Consider the following 19,256-nt stretch of genomic DNA (forward strand, 5'->3'; position numbering starts at 1 on the left):
GTTCATGAGTTTTGCAAAAAGTTCTTTTACTATGTTAGTCAAAATCCAGTTGAACCAATAAACCAACACACTTCCGCATTTATAATAAGGGTACTGATGTAATATGAATGTAACATGTTTATGGTATAACGTAATTGATTAAAAATGCAACCATTGTATGATGATTGCTATCAATACCCTTATTATAAATGCGAAAGTGTGTTTGTTTGTTGGTTTGTCCTTCAATCACGTCGCAACGGTGCAACGGATTGACGTGATTTTTGCATGGGAATAGATAAAGACCTGGAGAGTGACATAGGCTACTTTTTATCCCGGAAATCAAAGACGAAGTCGCAGGCATCAGCTAGTATCATATAATATTGTCGCCAGTATTGGGTGAACAACCTGTGCAGTGTGCACCCACCAGCTTCTCCCATGTTTTTGGTAGTTTTAATGTTTCAGTCATCAGTCGGATATAAAAGTTCAACATAAACTTTTAAAAGAATAAAAAGTAACAGCATGGTTTCCATCAAATAACCCAAACCTCTGGAAACAGCAAGTTCTTACTCTCCTGCAAAGTTGGTAATGTTGACTATATGATGACTTTAAACCTTGAAGACCTTAAACAAAGATACTTTAATGAAGCTACAGATTCCCCTGCTGCTGATTTGCTTGCCGCCCATAGTAACTGGCAAAGCCCCAGATTGTTATAAAAGTAAGTTAAATTCAGAGGCGTCTTTACCTATGGTGCAGGGTGTGCGGCGCACACGGGCGCCGAGCGCCCTCTAATGCGACACCTCCAAAGATGCGTCGATGCCGGCGCTCTCAAAGACCCTGCGCTCGTGTTATGGCCGACGCCGTCATCATTTAAAATCATCATTTAGAATTGCACCATTTGCATCCGAACTTCCATTTGAAAATATAACTGTTAGTATTCCATTTTGACCCTGCTCCTACTAGACTAGAGGGCGCCAGGGTAGGTTGCACACGGGCGCCACAAGGGCTAGAGATGCCTCTGGTTAAATTAGACCATTATAATAACGTAATGTAAACAACACCTAAGGATACAATGAATGAAAGATTTAATAGTGAATTGACAAATATAACTATCTCATATTGTCTACAATATTACACATGATTCTATCAAGTTCATAGCAAGGGTCTTGATTTGTGTTATCACTTGGGTTGCAATCCAAATGCTCAAGTATTTCTGTAGGCACTTTGAAGTTAGACTCAATATCATTCTGATCTGGCAAGCTTTGTAATGCATTTTGTAAAATATCTTGAACTTTATCCAAGTGCTTTTGGAATCTGGAACAAAAATAGTAGAAGAAAATGTCAAATATTACCTAATTTGAATAATTACAGTGAGTTTTAAATAACAAAAGTACTCACCTCATAGCAGTTTCCACTCTTTGTCGCTTCTGCAACTCCATCATCACTCTCAATGTTTCTCTAGCTTGATGTGGTCTGAACTCATTTAACAGATGATGTATGTGTATAAATAACAGGCTCAGGTCTTCAACTTTTTCAGCTCTTTTAGGTGAATCTGGGCAATGTACTAATAAATCTAACAGGTCTAAAAAGTTTACTAGTAGTGAGTGATTTAGTTTCTTCAATTCTCTTCTTCTTTCAAAGTGCATTGGGTATAGACGACGGAAGCCCTAGTAAAGATTATTTATCATTATGAGAGCATAATAACTAGGTAAAACAATCTAGTTAGAAAATCCAACATACCTGACTTTCTAATGATCTGATAATTGTATCATCAGCGTTAAACGTGTGGCCAAACATTTGATAAGAGTCATGAATAGGCCGTGGTGGCAGCGGAGCCCTGTTTCTTCGAACATTTTCATCAGTGTAAAAATTTATATACTGCAATGGAGGTAACGGCAGTGAACTAACTTGAGCCGTTTCTGAAGACATACTTAGTTTTTCGTTGTTTTCTGAGTTAGTTATTTTGAGTAAATAAAAATTTTAATCATTTGAAAATCCAAGCGCAAATGTGGCTCAAATCATTTTTTTTTTTTTTTTTTTTTTAATTTATTTTACGGCCCTGGATAACAGTCCTTTAAGGCCTTTCAAAAATTTACAAATTCTAAAATACAAAATTGCTTATAACTAAATATTATTCTAAAAATACAAAATTGCTTATAACTAATTAGTCTAACGTTTTTACACTTTATTTATAGTATTACTTATATAATTAAAAATAGACTTAAAATATGACGTTTTACACAACAAGTCCTTTACATGGCGGGGAAAATCAATTTTTTGTTTTTGTTCCATATTTATAGTGTTTAGATCACTGGCTAATATAAGTCTTTGTATGCCAAAAGCTGGACATTTGAGTATCATATGATTAACATCAGCCTCCTCATAATCACAATAGTTGCATTTTTTACTGTTTAGTATTTTTATTTTATTCAGGTGTGTTGGCACCAGACAGTGACCAAATCTCAGTCTATTCATTAATGATGTAAATTTTCTAGATTCACACTTCGTTTTGAAATACCATGGTTGTATTGGTATTTCCTTTTGAATTTCCGCATACCATTTTCCTTTATTTTTATTAGTCACATCCCACACTTCACTCCACAATTTCTTTTGTCTTATTTTAATTGTATTGCATAAATCCGTAAATGGCACCTTGATGCTACTTGAACAATCTTCATAAAAATTACTTTTTCTTGTAGCAGAATCAACGACTTCATTTCCTGTTATGCCTCTGTGGGAGGGTACCCAAACAAATTCTATATTAATTCCCCTTTGTTTTAAATTAAGTAGTACATTTTTAATTTGGAAAATAATATAAACTAATTTATAATTACTAAAATTAAAATTATTTATAGCTAAAAGAACACTTTTCGAGTCTGTTATTAAAACATAGTTATTAATTTTAAACATTAATTCTTCTTTGATATATTCCAATGCCTTGAACAGGGCCACGCATTCAGCAGTAAACACACTGCAGTCAGAGTTTAATTTATATGATCTACATTTTTTTAACTGTGAATCATAAAAAGCAGAACTTACAAAGTTCTCATTTTTAGAACCATCCGAATATATCCTATAATGATTTTTACAATTTTCTTCAATGAACAATAGGAAGTCTAAATTGGATTTAATATCAGTGATGTGTATTCTATTTTCGAGGTTTATTACATCATAGTGGCAATCATACATAGGCCAAACGTCATTCACATTTATCTTACTAGCAATACTATGCATATAAGTCATAATCATTGACATAGTAGGTCCTTTACCGGAAAGAAGTGCTTCCGCTGTAGGTTGTAGAGTTTCAATTGATGCTTCAGTAACTTTTAATAAATCCTGTGGAAGTAATAATTTGTTTACCAAGTTAGAGTTAGCGAATAGTTGCTTCAAACAAAACTTTTCAGCCAAATAAACACGTCTCACCGGCAAAGGAGGGATACATGTTTCTACTTCCATTGAATTAATAGGTGTAGACCGCATTGCTCCACTTATTATTCTCAAACCTATATTTTGAATGACATCCAATTTTTTCAACAACGATGGATTAGTTTGCATATACTCAAGACAACTATAATCAAAATGACTTCTAACCATACTATTGTACAACAAAGTCAAAACTTTGGGATCTGAACCCCAAAATGTACCAGCTAAACATCTAATAAGATTAATGCTTTTTAATGCATTTTTACAAATGTAGTTAATGTGAGCATCGAATTTAAGTTTTGTATCAAAAATTACTCCTAAGAACTTCTTATTTCTTACAATTGGAACATCTAAGTTATTATATTTAATGTTTACATCTACTGGTCCACCAAATACCATGCATGAACTTTTAGAGGTATTAATACTTAATTTTAAAGTGTTTTGGTAATAATTTTGCACCTGAGTCAATGCTGAATTAACATTATTTACAGCTATTTCTACATTTTTATTTACACTATATAATAACAAGTCATCTGCAAATTGTAAAATTTTTACATCCTTTGTTGTTACATATTTCTCAATTTGAGAGGTATATAAATTGTATAAAATTGGAGATAATGATGCACCTTGCATAAGGCCTTTACTTGTTGAGTTAGGTCCATGAAGTATATTATTATACTTAACATAAAACTTTCTGTTATTTAAAAAATTTGATAGCCATTTTAACATTTTTCCAGGAATGCCAATTTCATGAAGAGAAGTAATAATCTGGTTTAAATCAACATTATCATAAGCACCTTCTATATCCAAAAATACACATACTGCAGCATCTTTTGATAACTTACAGCTTCTTAAATCCGATACAAATGATGTCAAACTCTCATTAGCACTTCTTCCTTTTCGGAAACCGTATTGGAATGTAGGTAATAATTTATTTTTTTTCTGTAAAATAATCTAATCTCAGTTTCAGCATTTGTTCAAATAATTTTCCTATGCATGATGTTAGAGATATTGGTCTGTATGAATTACAATCAGATGAAGATTTATCAGGTTTTAAAATCGGTACTATACATTGGATCTTCCAACTCTCTGGAACACATTGATTATCCCATAGCCTATTAAATATATCAAGTAAAGCTAATTGACCTAATTTATGCAAGTTTTTAATCATTATATATGGAATGTTATCTAAGCCGGGTGTAGAGTTTTTTCTTGATTTAAGTGCTATATTAAATTCTGCAAAAGTGAAAGGCTTTAAAAGTAACATATGCTTGTCAGAATCATTATTAAATTCGAAAACAGAGGTATTTAACGTTGTGTTATTGTTATCATGTTTAAATTTTGAAATAAAATCGGGAATCCATACATCATTTTTATGCTGTGGTGGGTTTTTAATACGTTTAAACATTTTCATATAATTCCATACTCGAGTAATAGGAGTATATCTATTGAATGTTGAACATAACTTGTACCAACTATTTTTCTTAGCATCCTTAATTATTAATTTTTTTTGTGCATCCAATTGTTTATAATTAATGTAATTTTCCATCAACCCATTTCTTTTATATAACTGTAAAGCTTCTCTCGAATTTTTAACAGCAACTTCACAGTTTTCATCCCACCAAGGAGCAGGAGTTTTAAAAAGTCTAGGACCTTCAATTTTTACATAAGGAACGAATTCTTTTCTAAGAGTATTTAAAACTTCACAGAACTTATCATACGACTGTGAAGGATCTTTTTCATCAAAAGATATACCTTTAAAGTACTCCTCTGATTTTGCATAATATTTGGTCCAATCTGCTTTATGAAATAGAAATTTCTCTACTTTGTCATTGACAGAATATTTAGATGGAACTAGGCTTAATTTTGTAAATGTTGGATAGTGGTAACTACCCAAAGGATCGTCACCTACTGACCATTCACATAGAGGTGCTAGTACGGGACTCACCCCTGTCACATCAATAGCAGAGCTATTTGCATTAGGTCTTTGTACTGTAGTAGATACACCTGTGTTTAACAGGCATAGGTCATGTTCATCAAAAATTTCAAACAATGTTTTGCCTCTTGAATTTGTACAATTGCACCCAAAAGCAATATGATGCGCGTTAAAATCTCCTGAGACTATACAAGGTTTTGGTAAGCTAGCAATAATATTTTTAAGTTTATTAATTCTACAATAATTGTTATTTTTATTTTTAGGTGGACAATAAACACATAGAATCGACACGGAACCTATATTAGTTTCTAGAGAAATTGCTATGGACTGGACATCTTGATAAAATTGTGTTGGCAATATTTTATATTTTAATGTATTTTTTAATAAAATGCCTACTCCACCATGTTCATTATTTGCATTTTTTCCTACAAAATTATATCCTGAAAATCTAATAGGATTACTTGTATTTTTTTGCCAGGTCTCATTTAATAGCAAAATATCAATATTATGTTGTTCCAAAAATGTTTTAACCAAGGGTTTCTTATTGTTAATACTTTGGATATTATGCTGCACAATAGTTAGGTGAGAATCCATTATATTTTACTTAAATGTTCTAAAAATGTTTCTTTGATTTGATTAGTAGTCTTAATATTATTAGAGTTCCCTATTGTAACCAAAGTGTTTACTATGGCTCCTAAAAGCTTAGAGTTATTTACAATATCATTGTGTGAAATTTCTGTCTTTGTCTGTGTAGTTTGCTTAGGCTGTGAGTATGTAGTTTGGTTTTTTTTCATATGTCTGAGGGCTCTGAGGCTTTGGGAGTGGAGGGAAACTCGCACTACTTATTTGAACTACTTTTGAGTAGGTTTCTTTTTTGTTCCTCTCCATTCTCGCTGCCTTTACAGGACACGTTTTTGATATTGCAAGATGCGCACCCCCACAATTGCTGCACTTCAGTGTATCCGTCGTGCAGTCCTTGTAATGGTGCTCACCAGCGCACCGTGAGCATATTTGCTGATTTTTACAAATTTTCCCATAATGGTTAAATTTCATACATTTAAAACATTGCATCAAAGGAGGAACATAAGTGAAAACTTTGTATCTCCAGTTGTCCAAATAAATATACTGCGGTAGACTAGTACCGCTGAAAATTACACTGATAGTGGAGAGAGGAATTAGCTCCTCTCCCACTTTTTTCAAAAATCTCTTTACACCTATTACTTCACTTTCCGAGGAGAGTTTATTGAATAGTTCCTGATTGCTAGATTCTTTTGGAATAAACCTAACCACCCCTACCCTTTCCACAGAGGACGCCGGGATGAACGCTCGAAGTTTATAAACTGAAAGGCACTCGTGCTTCAAAAAGTCATTAGCCGCTGTAGCTTGTTTGAAGACAAGCATAATTTTAGTAGCGTTTATGCGCCTACTTTCACTTACACCTTTTACTTGTTTAAAATATTTGGATACCACTAGGGGATTTTTGTTTCCTAGTTTGATATCTTCTGTGCTTTCTACGTATACAGGGAATTCTGAATTGGTACTAGTATCGCCGTACGCCCGGCGATACCCTGGTTTTATAAATGGTTTGTATTTTGCACCATCACTTTCAGAGGGTTTCTCCTTTTGCATTTTCTTCCTCTTTTTGCCCGCTGCTGGTTCCAAATCACAGCCGTCACTATCTGACGGCATTGTACCACAGTTTAACGAAAACTATTTACAAAATAATGTACTATTTACACTCAAAAACTATATTTTTAACAATTTTCAATTAAAAAGCGCACTTCGCGTTTCCCGCCAAAAACGCAAGTCCTGGCTCAAATCAAACCACCAAGGAACAAAGAGTATATGTATATAATCACGACCTACATGCTACCTACGTTTTAGGAAGGTTTTTTTTTATAAATTTATTTTACGGCCCTGGATAACAATCTTTTAAGGCCTGTTTTAGGAAGGAATATGAATATGCCAAGGAATATGAATATACCAGGATTGACTCAGACACATACTACTCTATGCTCAGACAGGCGAATCTTTCGTATAGCAAAAGTATGAAATGGATGACTAAATGGTTTTTTTTTTTTTTTTTTAAATTGATGACTAAATGGACACAACAGCAACCACAGAATAATAATTCATAAATTAGATTATTCTCTTTGACTCTATTTTGTTGTTGAAAAATCAGTTGGAAAACCGTAATTTGCTAGAATATTTTTACAAAGCTCACTTGCAAACTACTCAATTTTCGACTTTTCAATATATTCCGTAAAATTGAGAAGATTTTATTTGCTGGCAGCCTTTGTTCTACAACTACGCCCACCTTATTGTCGTACTGTAAAGACCACAGATATGTCGAGATTTGCAACTAGCGTGGCCCCCTCAATCCCTCTCGCTCAAGCAGATTTTCTTACTTGTGAAATGTCATTCCTTCTACACTTCACGTTGTTTGCCAAATACTCACGTACAAATACATTTTGGCAAACAAAAAAAAGTGGCCACGGTGATAAGGACAAAACATAATCATTTTGTCACGTTCAAATAAGAGCTTAAATGCATTTAGCTATCTCGCTCTAACAGTAAGTGTCACAATAGGGCTACTTCTAATAGTCCTTGTTGTGAGGTAAAGACTGTACCCATGTACCCATACTGTACCTAATACCTATGTACACAGGATACTCACAGAGTACAGCGCTGTTATTAACTCTGGAAACCTACTTCAATATTTGACATGAGATTTCTGGTCGACCTATAAGACCGGCGATATACGTCAGGCTTTTTCATCCAGTCCGATCCGGTCAGGTTACCTGAAGGCACTCGATACACGTCCGATTCTTGCGTCAGGTTTTTTAGTCGTTCCCGAGCAATCGTTCCGAGTGCTTGCATACAGAGCAAAAAGAAAAGATGCATAATTATCTATTATCTAGGTACTCGTGTTGACTCGAAAAAAGAAAAAACGTCGCTACTGTATTCACCCAATCAATTTGATAAGACTTACTGACGACTGACAGTGACAGTCATTTCCATTTAAAACAACCAAAATGATTTAGACAAAAGTTTTTTGTTTTTAGGGCTCTGTACCCGAAGGATTTAACAATGCATTTTTTGAAATTCAATGAGGAGGTTTCCAGGGAATGTTCGAGAAAATTTTCATAGATGGCGCTGAATACTACAACCACTAAAGATGAAAAAAAATACCTATATCTATATGATCTATGCTTTAATGTTTTGGTCGTGTCAATCAATGACATAGATGAAGAGTAAGAGCTAGCGTGCACTGCAATTTTCCTTAGGTTTCTTCCCCACAAAATCTGTGAACTATAATAGAAGTAATTAATTCATTTCACATCAGATTTAAATTTAAAAATTTAAAGCATTGATCATATAGATATACCTAGTTAGTTAGGTATTATTTTTCATCTTTAGTGGTGATAGTATTCAACGCCATCTATGAAAATTTTCTCGAACGTTGCCTGGAAACCTCCTCATTAAAAAGTTACAATAAGCCGTTCAAAATAAAAAAATTGCCATTAACTGAACCACAACGATACGTCCGTTCAGAGCCAATGCTAGATGCAACTGACAAACCGGAGGGAAAAACCGGCCGTGTATTTCGTCTCTAACGTGAAGTATGCAGACCGCGCGCCGCGCCTTCAGGTAACCGAATCCGCAATAAACCCTGAAACGCCTGACGGCAGCTTCCAGCCCGGATGAGCGATCAGGTTATCGGACCGGACGTGTATTGTACAATATTCAAACAAATGTATGGCTCCAATGCCTTCAGGTAGCCGGATCGGATGAAAAAACCTGACGTATATTGCCGGCCTAACTGTTTGTGCTTGTCAAACTCTATAAATAAAATATGAAATAAATTTAAATTATGATTGTCTGTGCTCTCATGTCTATGTTGGTGTAATGTATGGTTGTAATCACAATAGAACGTAGGTAGTGATCATGTAGTGATAATGTATACTTTTTGGTTGTAATATGGTTGATATTCTGTGGTGGTTAAAAAAAAAAGATATTATAGTGAAAAACCACAGAGTACATTTGAAAAACTTTATTGAACTTTATTTTTATGTACCTACTGCTGTACATAATAATATTTAATAAAATATTAGCTTAGAAAATTATTTAGAATATAAGCTGACGCTTTGAGTGATAAAAACTCAATTGGTTTAAGTTTTTGCGAACGTTTTTATTAGTTTCATTTAGTTTGTTCAAGTGCCGAAATTATAATGGTCTCCGTTTAATCTCGACAGGTATTAAAACTGTTTGTTCATGTTGTTATTGATGTTTTACTAAGTTAAATAATATTAATTTCGAATGATAAGACTATTATTAATTTTTGGATGCATATTATGCCTTTATTCCACACACACATTCTTATATTCTGTAGCCATATTTTCCTGGTATATAATATTATAATATATAATATTATTAATTAATAGCGGTAGGTAGCACTTGCGGTAGTGTGTAATACGGGTCAGGTTTTGAATCGTACTGCTTTGATCGGTAGCTGTAATGTTTGTAGGGGTGCTTCAGGGTGTCTAGGTGGAACCCCTAACATAAATATATGCTGGAGAAATATGAAATTATGCAGGATTAACTTAATGCGACCTAACGAAATTGGATACCATCCTTGCTATCTGGTCTGTCTTGCCACTAGAGTGATTTTATAAAGCACAAAAGCCAGACACATACGTAGGAGTCGCTAAAATATGAGGTGAGCCTGCGGGGTTGAGAGCCGAGGATCTGCAACATCCATAGCAAAGCAAAGGTTGAGCTTCAAAACCCGTTCAAAAACTTAGCACACTTGGCCTCCTTCCTTCAAATAACTAATAGGTTTTAACTAATAGTCAAACATTTCAAATATTTCAAATTAAAAAAATTATGTATTTCTGGCAAGCAGGTTTATGTTAGGGGGAACTGATCCCCTCTTCCCTCCACCTCTGTATCCTCTGTTAAGTTAGCATGTTTCAAAACATTTGTGGGTAGTACTTAAGATAAAAAAATACCCTTTCAAATATAAATAAAATGTCAATTAACTATCCAGAACATTAAAATAATTATTTGATCACTTTATACAGTTGATTTGTATGGATAGAAATGCTCATTACAGTTCATACAAAAGTATGTATACATTTCTAAAGGATACTTTTACTTAGTATTCTGACAATGAGAAAATATGTCTGATAATTTGATCAATGTTTTTAATACGCTTTATGAGAAATTTATAATAGGTACTTTCTTGATTATAACTGATGTGTTAGGGAAATCTTGTATAAGTTACGGCTGTTGCTAGCCATCTGATGTTGAGACAAATAATATTATAATTCATCTGACTGTGAGTTTTGTGATGGTATATTGAATATATTTTTAGGGTTCCGTAGCCGAATGGCAAAAAACGGAACCCTTATAGATTCGTCATGTTTATTATCACTTGCACGACTTATTTACTTTTTCTCATGCAAATTTTTATGTTCTTATGTGACTTCAGACTTGTATCTATGAAACCCCGGGGTTATAGCCCCAAGCGCCTTTGTTGTTAATCATACTTAATACAAGAGAATTCATTGTATATTAAATTAATTAACTCATACTTATATCAAAAAATCACATAAATAAAGTTTTTTTAGATATACGATTTTATTAATATTCTGACTTATTACTATTTTATAATTTTTTTTAATAAGTACATATTTTGTTCATTTTTATTTTAGTTTTTTAGCCTTCCAATAATACTCGGTCCGTAATAGCTTTATTTCGGACCTGGACTGTAATGTACTATTAGTTCTAACTTATATGCCACAGCCAAGATTAAAACTTCAGTAGGTACGCGACAGGTCGAGATGGCAATCGGGATGGGGACGCCACGCACACCCGCACAGCCCCCCTATCCCGTTGCGGGATAGCGCGAGTGACGTGCGGGTGTGCAGGGCGTCCCGCCGCCTCATACCCCGATTACCATCTCGAACTGTCGTGTACTGTAATTGTAATGAAAGAAACCTCTTATAATTTTGGTAATTTTAATATATATTAGCGCGACTTCGTCGTCCGCGTGGACTACATAAATTTCAAACCCCTGTTTTACTCCCTTAGGGGTTTAATTAAAAAAAAATCTTTTCTTAGCAGATGCCTACGTCATAATAGTTATTTGTATGCCAAATTTGGCCGATTTATCCAGTGGTTTGTGCTGTGCGTTGATAGATCAGTCAGTCAATCAGTCAGTCAGTCAGTCAGTCAGTCAGCTTTTCCTTTTATATCTTTAATATATTTTACTAAGCAAGTAAGTAACTGTTGTTTTTGAAAATGGATTTGGCTGTAATTATTTGTATTTTTCAAAGGAATTATGGCTTGTACTGATGAAGATGAGGTGATCCGAGAAGGATTTATGATAAAGAGATCACAGAACAAGAAGATATTTACTCCAGTAAACTACAAGGGTCGGTGGTTTGTCTTGACCAGGAGAGCTCTCACATACTATGACACAGAAGGACAAGTAAGCTCATTTTGTAATTATAATCGTATTTTTTCGTTAATGGGGAACAAAAAAATCTATTTTGAAACTAAGAATATGCATATAATTTTTTTTCAAAAAAAATACAAACCAACTTCAAATACTAAAAAAAAGAATTTAATTTATTACCCAATATAAATTATGTTTAGAAGAGTTATTGTAGTTCTATAGTAATATTTTTTGGAGCCGGTGCCAATTAGCCGCACGAACTTTCTACTCTTCATATTATTGTTTTATGACTCCACATTGGCACCTCATCGGCACCGACTCCAAAAAATATTACTATAGAACTACAATTACTCTTGTAAACATAATATATTGGGTAATAAATCAAATTATTTTTTACTTTTAAGTGTTTGAAGTCGGTTTTTTTAAAGTTTTTTAAGAGAACCTCCTCCTTCTTTTGAAGTTAGTTAATTAATATTATTCTAACTTAAAAAAGCAGTTTTTTTGATCAATCATCATTACATTTGATTGTTGTATGGTTTAGCAGCAAAAATAATTGAAACTTAGAAAATAATAAATATTATTTCATTCACTATAAAATCTATGCACATGTAACACTTAACAGTTTTTAATTAATAGGTAATAAATTAAAAACTGTTAACATTTTCGGTGAAGGGGTAAAAATGATTAATCTTTATATTTTTATCTATATTGTTTAAATGCTGCATGGGACTAGAATTTTTAACAAAGGTAAGTGGTCTTAATATTGCCAAAACTTATTGGTATAATTTGCTTACTAAATTGAGCGTCTCTGACTTACTCTATCTAGTGTCACCAGAATGTCAAGCCTAGTCTTGTTAATCTGCTTAATTTTTACTATTTCTTGGGGCACATACGCACTGTCCTGTTACCCGCATTGTGTATAGCCGCCCTTCTGCCCGCTGGATGTGGTTGAACTTGCGCATAACCGAATTGCGAGTAGCTGCAGACTGCAGTTACAATTACAACATCCGGTTGAGAAACCGTTGCGGCCAGTTCAAACCATTTCAAAGATGAACATGGAGGAATTCACAGCTATTTACTACATTTAAGAAAATTGTATACAGAAAATAAGTACACATAACTTCTAAAATTCTAAACCCTTCTTTTAAACTGGGTGTATTCTTATTTGTAAATATGATAATAATATGAAAGTGTGCGTAAATGCACTGTGCAGATAGCTACTGTACAACTGACTGGCAGCGATCGGAGCGTTTTGCAGGCAGCCGTATCACAGTGTTTTACATACACCTTTTTGCTTGTGATCAACGGATCGAAGGGTGGTCGCAGATCGCATTGTGGATAACCGGACATGCGTTTGTGTTCTAAGTTCAAAACTAATTTACTACCACCACAAAATAATAGTTAATATTGAAAAAACAAAACTTCTTCGAATTCGAATAATTTGACTGTTTGAATATTTATTGTTCATAATATTATCATATAAAATGTTGTGCAGAAAGTAGTAGAAATAACAAATTAAATTAATAATTTTAAAACGACGTTCTATTATAATAATGAAGACGTGGCTAACGACTAGTAGGTACATAGGTACTACCTAGAAATAAAATATAACCAATAGTATACAAGGCGATTTCTTTTTTTTGACGACCTTCCTGGCGCAGTGGTTAGCTCTTTGTGGTCTCATAAATGGAAAGTCCCGGATTCGATTCCCGGCAGGGGACTGCACCTGTGGATTGTTACCACTTACCGGCAAAGATGTACTACCAAGCGATCCGCTACGATGCCGCGTATAAACCGATTAGGGGTATGGATTTTTATTTTAACTGTCAAATGACAAGTGACAAGTTAACCCACATCTTGGACTGTGTCGTCACTTTACACCAGATGAGATCGTAGTCAAGGGCTATCTTGTCCCTAAATAAATAAAAAATGAAAGCGTTGAGTAACGTACACATCGTTCCTGTAACAAGTCTCCGAGCTTCCAAGCTCGCTACTTGAAGACTTGGGAACGTGCAGTTGGGATTGCACAATTGGCTGCTAATACCCCGATAGAGCCTAGAGGGTTAGTAAACGCATGCGCGACTTGGGCGTGTCTGCCATCCGGAGCGGCACCCGGCAGTGCTGCGTCGCCACCGGTCGTACGCCCGTTCGACGCTCGCATTTCCCGGTAAAGATTACATTTTATCATTTTTCTCTATATTCACATAGGTACCTACTGCAATACAATCTGAAACGAAGTTATATTTATATTACTTCATATACTTTTATAATCGTCGATTAGTATCATTAGGACATTTCCGTATCAACCCCCACACACTCATAGATTCCAACAATGACCCCATTTATTTCCTATTTTAATTGATCTATCGGGTTGTCCGTCTCTAAAGAATATCTTTTTATATATCTTATTTTAGAAATGTTATCGCTGTATTTATGTTGTTATACAGCGTTTGACGACGATTCAAATCCATTAGCTAATTGGTTCCATCCATATTCAGATAACTCCGTGTAGGCACTTTAATGCGCGGCTCAATCAGATGGTGTTTTGCTACCACCCTACAAGATCGGGGTGAAGTGGGAATAGCTGCCAAATTCAAATCTTAAATAATAATCGTTTAAAATACGTCATTTTGTTTTAGGTACGGTACTAGTTTTTTCTTTTTAAAGATTAAAAATTTATTAAAAAAAAAAAAAAAACGTTTAAAATAGGTCATTATGTTTTAGGTACGGTAATGTTTTTTTTTCTTTTTAAAAATTCAAATATTAACATAAAATAAAATCGTGTTAAACGCCTTTCGTCATTTTCCATAGGTAAAGGGTGCGCAGCCCTCATTCACTAATGTATGTACAGCCACGTCGGCCTCTCCTACAGAGTACGGACCCTCAGAACACCCTCAGCAAGCGATTTAATGGAGAGCTCTCTGTGACGCACTAAAAAAAAGTAAAAGTCCTCTTCCGTAGCAACTTGATTCACACTAGGTATTATTACATGTGGTTGTCAACCCTTTTAAACTGCTCTTTTTGAGAACTTGACGGCAAATCTACCTATTTTAATTTAAGGTGCCAGTTTCCACTTTCTAGTATAATTTGTCATTCAAAAAATTACATATTAATGAAGGGCCACTGTATTGTTAGATTACCTACTTATTCTTTTCCGTGATTACTGAATATGTTCCACCACGTTACTTTCGTTGTCGGTCACACGGGTCACATTTAGGCCGCAAAATCTTCTGTGTTTTCGCATCGGCTTGATATTAGAAATAATCATAAAAATAGACACATTCTCGGCAGTTAGCAAGATCAGCAAGTATCAGGATTCAGGAGCATTTTTACGCGACTGCGCGACGCAAATAATTGGTAATGTCTTCATTAGTTTACATCTTTGTAGCTCTCTAGAGACGAAATGCGTGGGCCGATTTGAATGATTCTTGCAGTAATAAATTCGGCATAACCTTGTGAGCGTCACTAAAATAAACAAGTTACCTATATAAAAGAAATGCAGTTGGGGTAAGTTTTGAACTTATAACCTTGTTCATCTTAAGCGATGTTTACAAACGGCTCAAATCGCTCAGATTCTGAATCTCCTTATCGTATTTAAACGTCACTAATGCCGCAATCAGCGTGAATTCCCGTTATTTGCGCCATCGTCCGAAATAGGAAATCCTCTTAGGCTATGTTACGTGTTGGCGGTGTCGACTGTCGAGGTGCGGTGGGAAATATCAGTTAGTTACAATCAATTGATACAGCCGTCGCAATTTACAGCGCAAAGGTTCTGTTGCTTTACAGACTATAGGTACCTACTAATTAATGCCTTTAAAAGAGTAGGTAGTAAAGTACCTATAGTAAGTAGTAGTAGTAAAAATTCCCAAAAAAATTAAAAAAAAAAAAGAATATTAGCCATGTTAAATGACTAATATTCCCCTTTCCCCTCCAACTAAGCGTAAAGCTTGTGCTAGGAGTAGGTACGACAATAGTGCAACGGGCGGGGTTTGAACCGTCGACCTTTCGGTTTTCAGTCCACTCCTTTACCTGTTGAGCTATTGAGGCTCTAATATTATTATAGAACTACATTTATAACTCTCGTATGCATAATATATTCGGTAATAAATTAAATTATTTTTACTTTTTAGTTATTGTGGTAAAATATTGAAGTTTTATTTGTAATTTTTTAAAAGTTCTATTTCGCTTTTGTTTGATTCCCGACATTTCAAATGTCACGTAAAAGGCTGAAACATTTCAAAGCTGCTTCAGTTTATTTTCTAAAACGCTGTTTGCTTTGTTTTAGAAGCGTAAAGAGCGCGGACGAATACCAACGGACGCCATTCATACAGTGGAACAAGCGCAACTAGGAGAGCTGAGCAAGCAAATACCGACGGACGGCGACAACGAAAAGAGCCCTGCCTACAGGTATCCCTTCCAGGTAACGCATTTTAAATACTATGACGCATCCACTCGCAGATGGGACTTTTTGTGTTATTTCCGGGCGTTTTATCATTTACTACTACTCACTTGTTTATTAATTTAATACATAATATTGTACTTTGTTTTAATTTTTATAAATGACTAGCGACCCGCGCCGGCTTCGCACCGGTAGCTTTTTACAAGTTTCGTACGGATTTCTATTTTTTTTAAATAAAATATAGCCTATATGTCATTCAGGAATAATGTAGCTACTAGTAAAAGAATTTTCAAAATTGGTTCAGTAGTTCTAGAGATTACCTCCTACAAACAAACTTTACCTCTTTATAATATTAGTATAGATTAAGATGTAACAGTACCTTGTGGTTTTGGTTATTTTGATTGACATTACTTTGATAAAGGTAGATTCCTCCTACATCAAGGGTTGCTGTCATATGCCACTGAAATTATCGTACTTGTATTAATAGAGGTTATTGTTGTACGTCCATAGATGCGAAAATGTGATTTTTAGGGTTCCGTACTTCAAAAGGAAAAAAGGAACACTTATAGGATCACTTTATTGTCTGTCTGTCTGTCCGTCTGTCCGTCGTGTCAAGAAAACCTGTGGGGTACTTCCCGTTGGCCTAGAATCAATCATGAAATTTGACAGGAAGTTAGGTCTTATAGCACAGGAATAAATCCGAAAACCGTGTATTTGTGGTTACATCGCACATCGATTTTTATTAGAAACCTAAATACGAAGTCGCAGGCATCAGCTAGTTTATAATATTAGTGTGGATTATTATTTTGCCAGGAATATACCTACCTATATTGGAGGGTCTATATACTAGTTTAGGCTTTGCAAATATTCGGCCATTCCAGTAAAGTTATTTATATTTGCAACTAGTTTATTCTACAGATACAACCTAGCTAGTAAGTAATACCTACCTGCAGAATATAGTACATGTACATATTCATTTGTTTACGGTATGGATATAAAGTATCTGATTAAATACCAATTAGGGTAGAAGGCTGACTGCAATCTAATCAACATAAGCAGTCGGATGTAGTCGCGTCTACTTCGTACATTTTTATTTCAAAGCTCATTATTTTGTGACTTGTTTTCAAAACAATACCTCAGATAGACACACACATACATAACACACGCACACATATACACATTGTACATAAATGTAGCGTATGTCCGTCTCCGGGATGCAAGCTATCTCTGTACCAAATTTCACCAAAATCGGTTAAACGGATACGGAACAGAACGGTAAGCTAGCAGACAATTTCGACGGTTAAGAATCAATAACGGCCATCTCACATCCTTGGTGAACATGGCTTTCAAATGAAGTAACGTTAGGCTTGTTCTCGATTCGAAGTATGGAAGCAGGGATTTAAAAGCAGCTGGCGCGACACCCTTTTATATTCATAAATACTTGTTCCATTACAAAATAAATACGCACATACTTACTTGATTTGTAGTCCACTTCAAAACACGATTTTTTCCCCGAACAACATTCAGGACTTGCTTATGCTGTTTTGAAAACAAGTGGTTTTTTACCCTTTTTTGGACTTAATTTGATCCTAAAGTAATAATAAACTACCAAAAAATTACAAATATTTTATTCGATCGATAAGTGCAACAAAAAATGCATTTAAATTTTGCATTTCAAGTTTCGCCGCGAAAACGCTACCCGCCATCTTTTTAGGTTCATGAACTGTCATGATCATGACGTCACACGGATTGGTAAGCAACGGCGTTTTCTTAGTGAAATACATAACAATTTCAATCCATGTGACGTCACAGTCGGAATTAACAAGGTGGCTACGGTATCGTGCGTTTTGGATATTTGTAGAACAGATAAAAAAGTGAAATCTTTAAAATTAATAATATAATTTTATAAACTGAAATTAACATTTTTCGATTGCTTATTGCTAATAATACTACATTGTTTATATATTTTTAGATTTTCCCTCGCTTGGTGTAAAATACCGTATTATGTGTAATGAGTACCCTTATTATAAATGTGAAAGTGTGTTTGTTTGTTGTTTTGTTGGTTTGTCCTTCAATCACGTTGCAACGGTGCAACGGATTAACGTGATTTTTGCATGGGTATAGATAAAAACCTGGAGAGTGACATAGATTACTTTTATCCCGGATAAAATCAAAGAATTCCCACGGGATTTTTGAAAACCTAATTCCGCGCGGACGAAGTCGCGAGCATCAGCTAGTGTATGAATATTTTATGTATCGAAACGAGATAACATGTAAATGGTGCAGATTGTACACAGGTGGGCTACACGGAACAGGGCTCGGACTACACGTTGTACCTCGCTGCACGCGAGCATAGCGACAGGTTGAATTGGATACACGAAATTCGAAAATGTAAGTATATTATAGTACTTGAATTTCTTTTTTTTTTAAAGTAAAAATAGCGAGCAAAAGAGCAGGCGAGTCGCCTGATGTTAAGTGGTTACCGCTGCCCATGAACATTTGCAGCACCATGAGGAACCGCCTATGCGTTTTGGACCGAACTCGTGAATAAGATCAAGTTGCTCGTATAGTGCGCGACAGGTTGAAATGGCAATCGGGGAGGGCACGCCCCGCATACCCCCTTAAGCCCACGTGCTAACCCGGTGCGGACGAGCGTGGGTGACGTGCGGGTGGGTGTGCGGGGCGTTCCCCCGCTTCATACCCCGATTGCCATCTCAACCTGTCGCGGACTATAGGTGTACGCCCGATCTGTCCTATCACTCATACATAACATAATATGCGGTTTCGAAACATTGCGATAGACCGCAAGCTTGTCGCTTGAGCGCACCCTGCAACCAACTCACACTGCATTGACATGTGTAACTAGTAGCTCTGAAGTCGGAACCGCCTTGTAGGTAAGTCCTAACTATAATTCTGGAATATGAGAAAAATGTTAAATTTGCCATTTCGACGAATTCATGTGTGGATTTAATTGAATTTTTACAATCTTTTGAGAAGGACTGGAATTGTTAAAAGGACCTGTGATTTTTTTGTTTTTAATTTTTTTTACTAGCTTCAAA

At 35.1% G+C, this 19,256-nt stretch overlaps 2 protein-coding genes across 3 annotated transcripts in view; one reads left to right on the top strand and one right to left on the bottom strand.

Moving 5' to 3' along the window:
• Positions 1-1,009: 1,009 nt before the first annotated feature.
• Positions 1,010-1,997, bottom strand: MED7 (mediator complex subunit 7). The gene is made up of 3 exons (XM_034969219.2): positions 1,717-1,997; positions 1,375-1,643; positions 1,010-1,290 (listed from the first exon to the last, which is right to left on the bottom strand). The coding sequence occupies exons 1-3, from the start codon at positions 1,903-1,905 to the stop codon at positions 1,086-1,088; spliced, it is 663 nt and encodes a 220-aa protein (XP_034825110.1). The 5' UTR covers positions 1,906-1,997; the 3' UTR covers positions 1,010-1,085.
• Positions 1,998-9,387: 7,390 nt separating this feature from the next.
• Positions 9,388-19,256, top strand: part of Btk (tyrosine-protein kinase Btk29A) — a 33,101-nt gene continuing 23,232 nt past the window's right edge. Inside the window, exons 1-4 of one of the 2 annotated variants that reach the window (XM_034969214.2) lie at positions 9,388-9,591; positions 11,677-11,831; positions 16,084-16,218; positions 18,495-18,588. In XM_034969214.2, the coding sequence (XP_034825105.1) occupies positions 11,682-11,831; positions 16,084-16,218; positions 18,495-18,588 (379 nt within the window). In that variant the 5' untranslated portion in view covers positions 9,388-9,591; positions 11,677-11,681. Of the gene's footprint in view, positions 9,592-11,676; positions 11,832-16,083; positions 16,219-18,483; positions 18,589-19,256 lie in introns of those variants that run through there. The other variant, XM_069499441.1, reaches the window with a different exon arrangement.

The sequence above is a fragment of the Maniola hyperantus genome, chromosome 6, assembly GCF_902806685.2.
Source record: "Maniola hyperantus chromosome 6, iAphHyp1.2, whole genome shotgun sequence".
Lineage (NCBI taxonomy): Eukaryota > Metazoa > Arthropoda > Insecta > Lepidoptera > Nymphalidae > Maniola > Maniola hyperantus.

Excerpts from the sequence above, each read along its gene's own strand:
- MED7 (XM_034969219.2), bottom strand. The coding sequence starts at position 1,905 with ATGTCTTCAGAAACGGCTCAAGTTAGTTCACTGCCGTTACCTCCATTG. Across the intron at positions 1,644-1,716 it reads TCAGATCATTAGAAAGTCAG|GGCTTCCGTCGTCTATACCC; the intron begins GTATGTTGGATT and ends AATCTTTACTAG. Across the intron at positions 1,291-1,374 it reads AGAGTGGAAACTGCTATGAG|ATTCCAAAAGCACTTGGATA; the intron begins GTGAGTACTTTT and ends TTTTTGTTCCAG.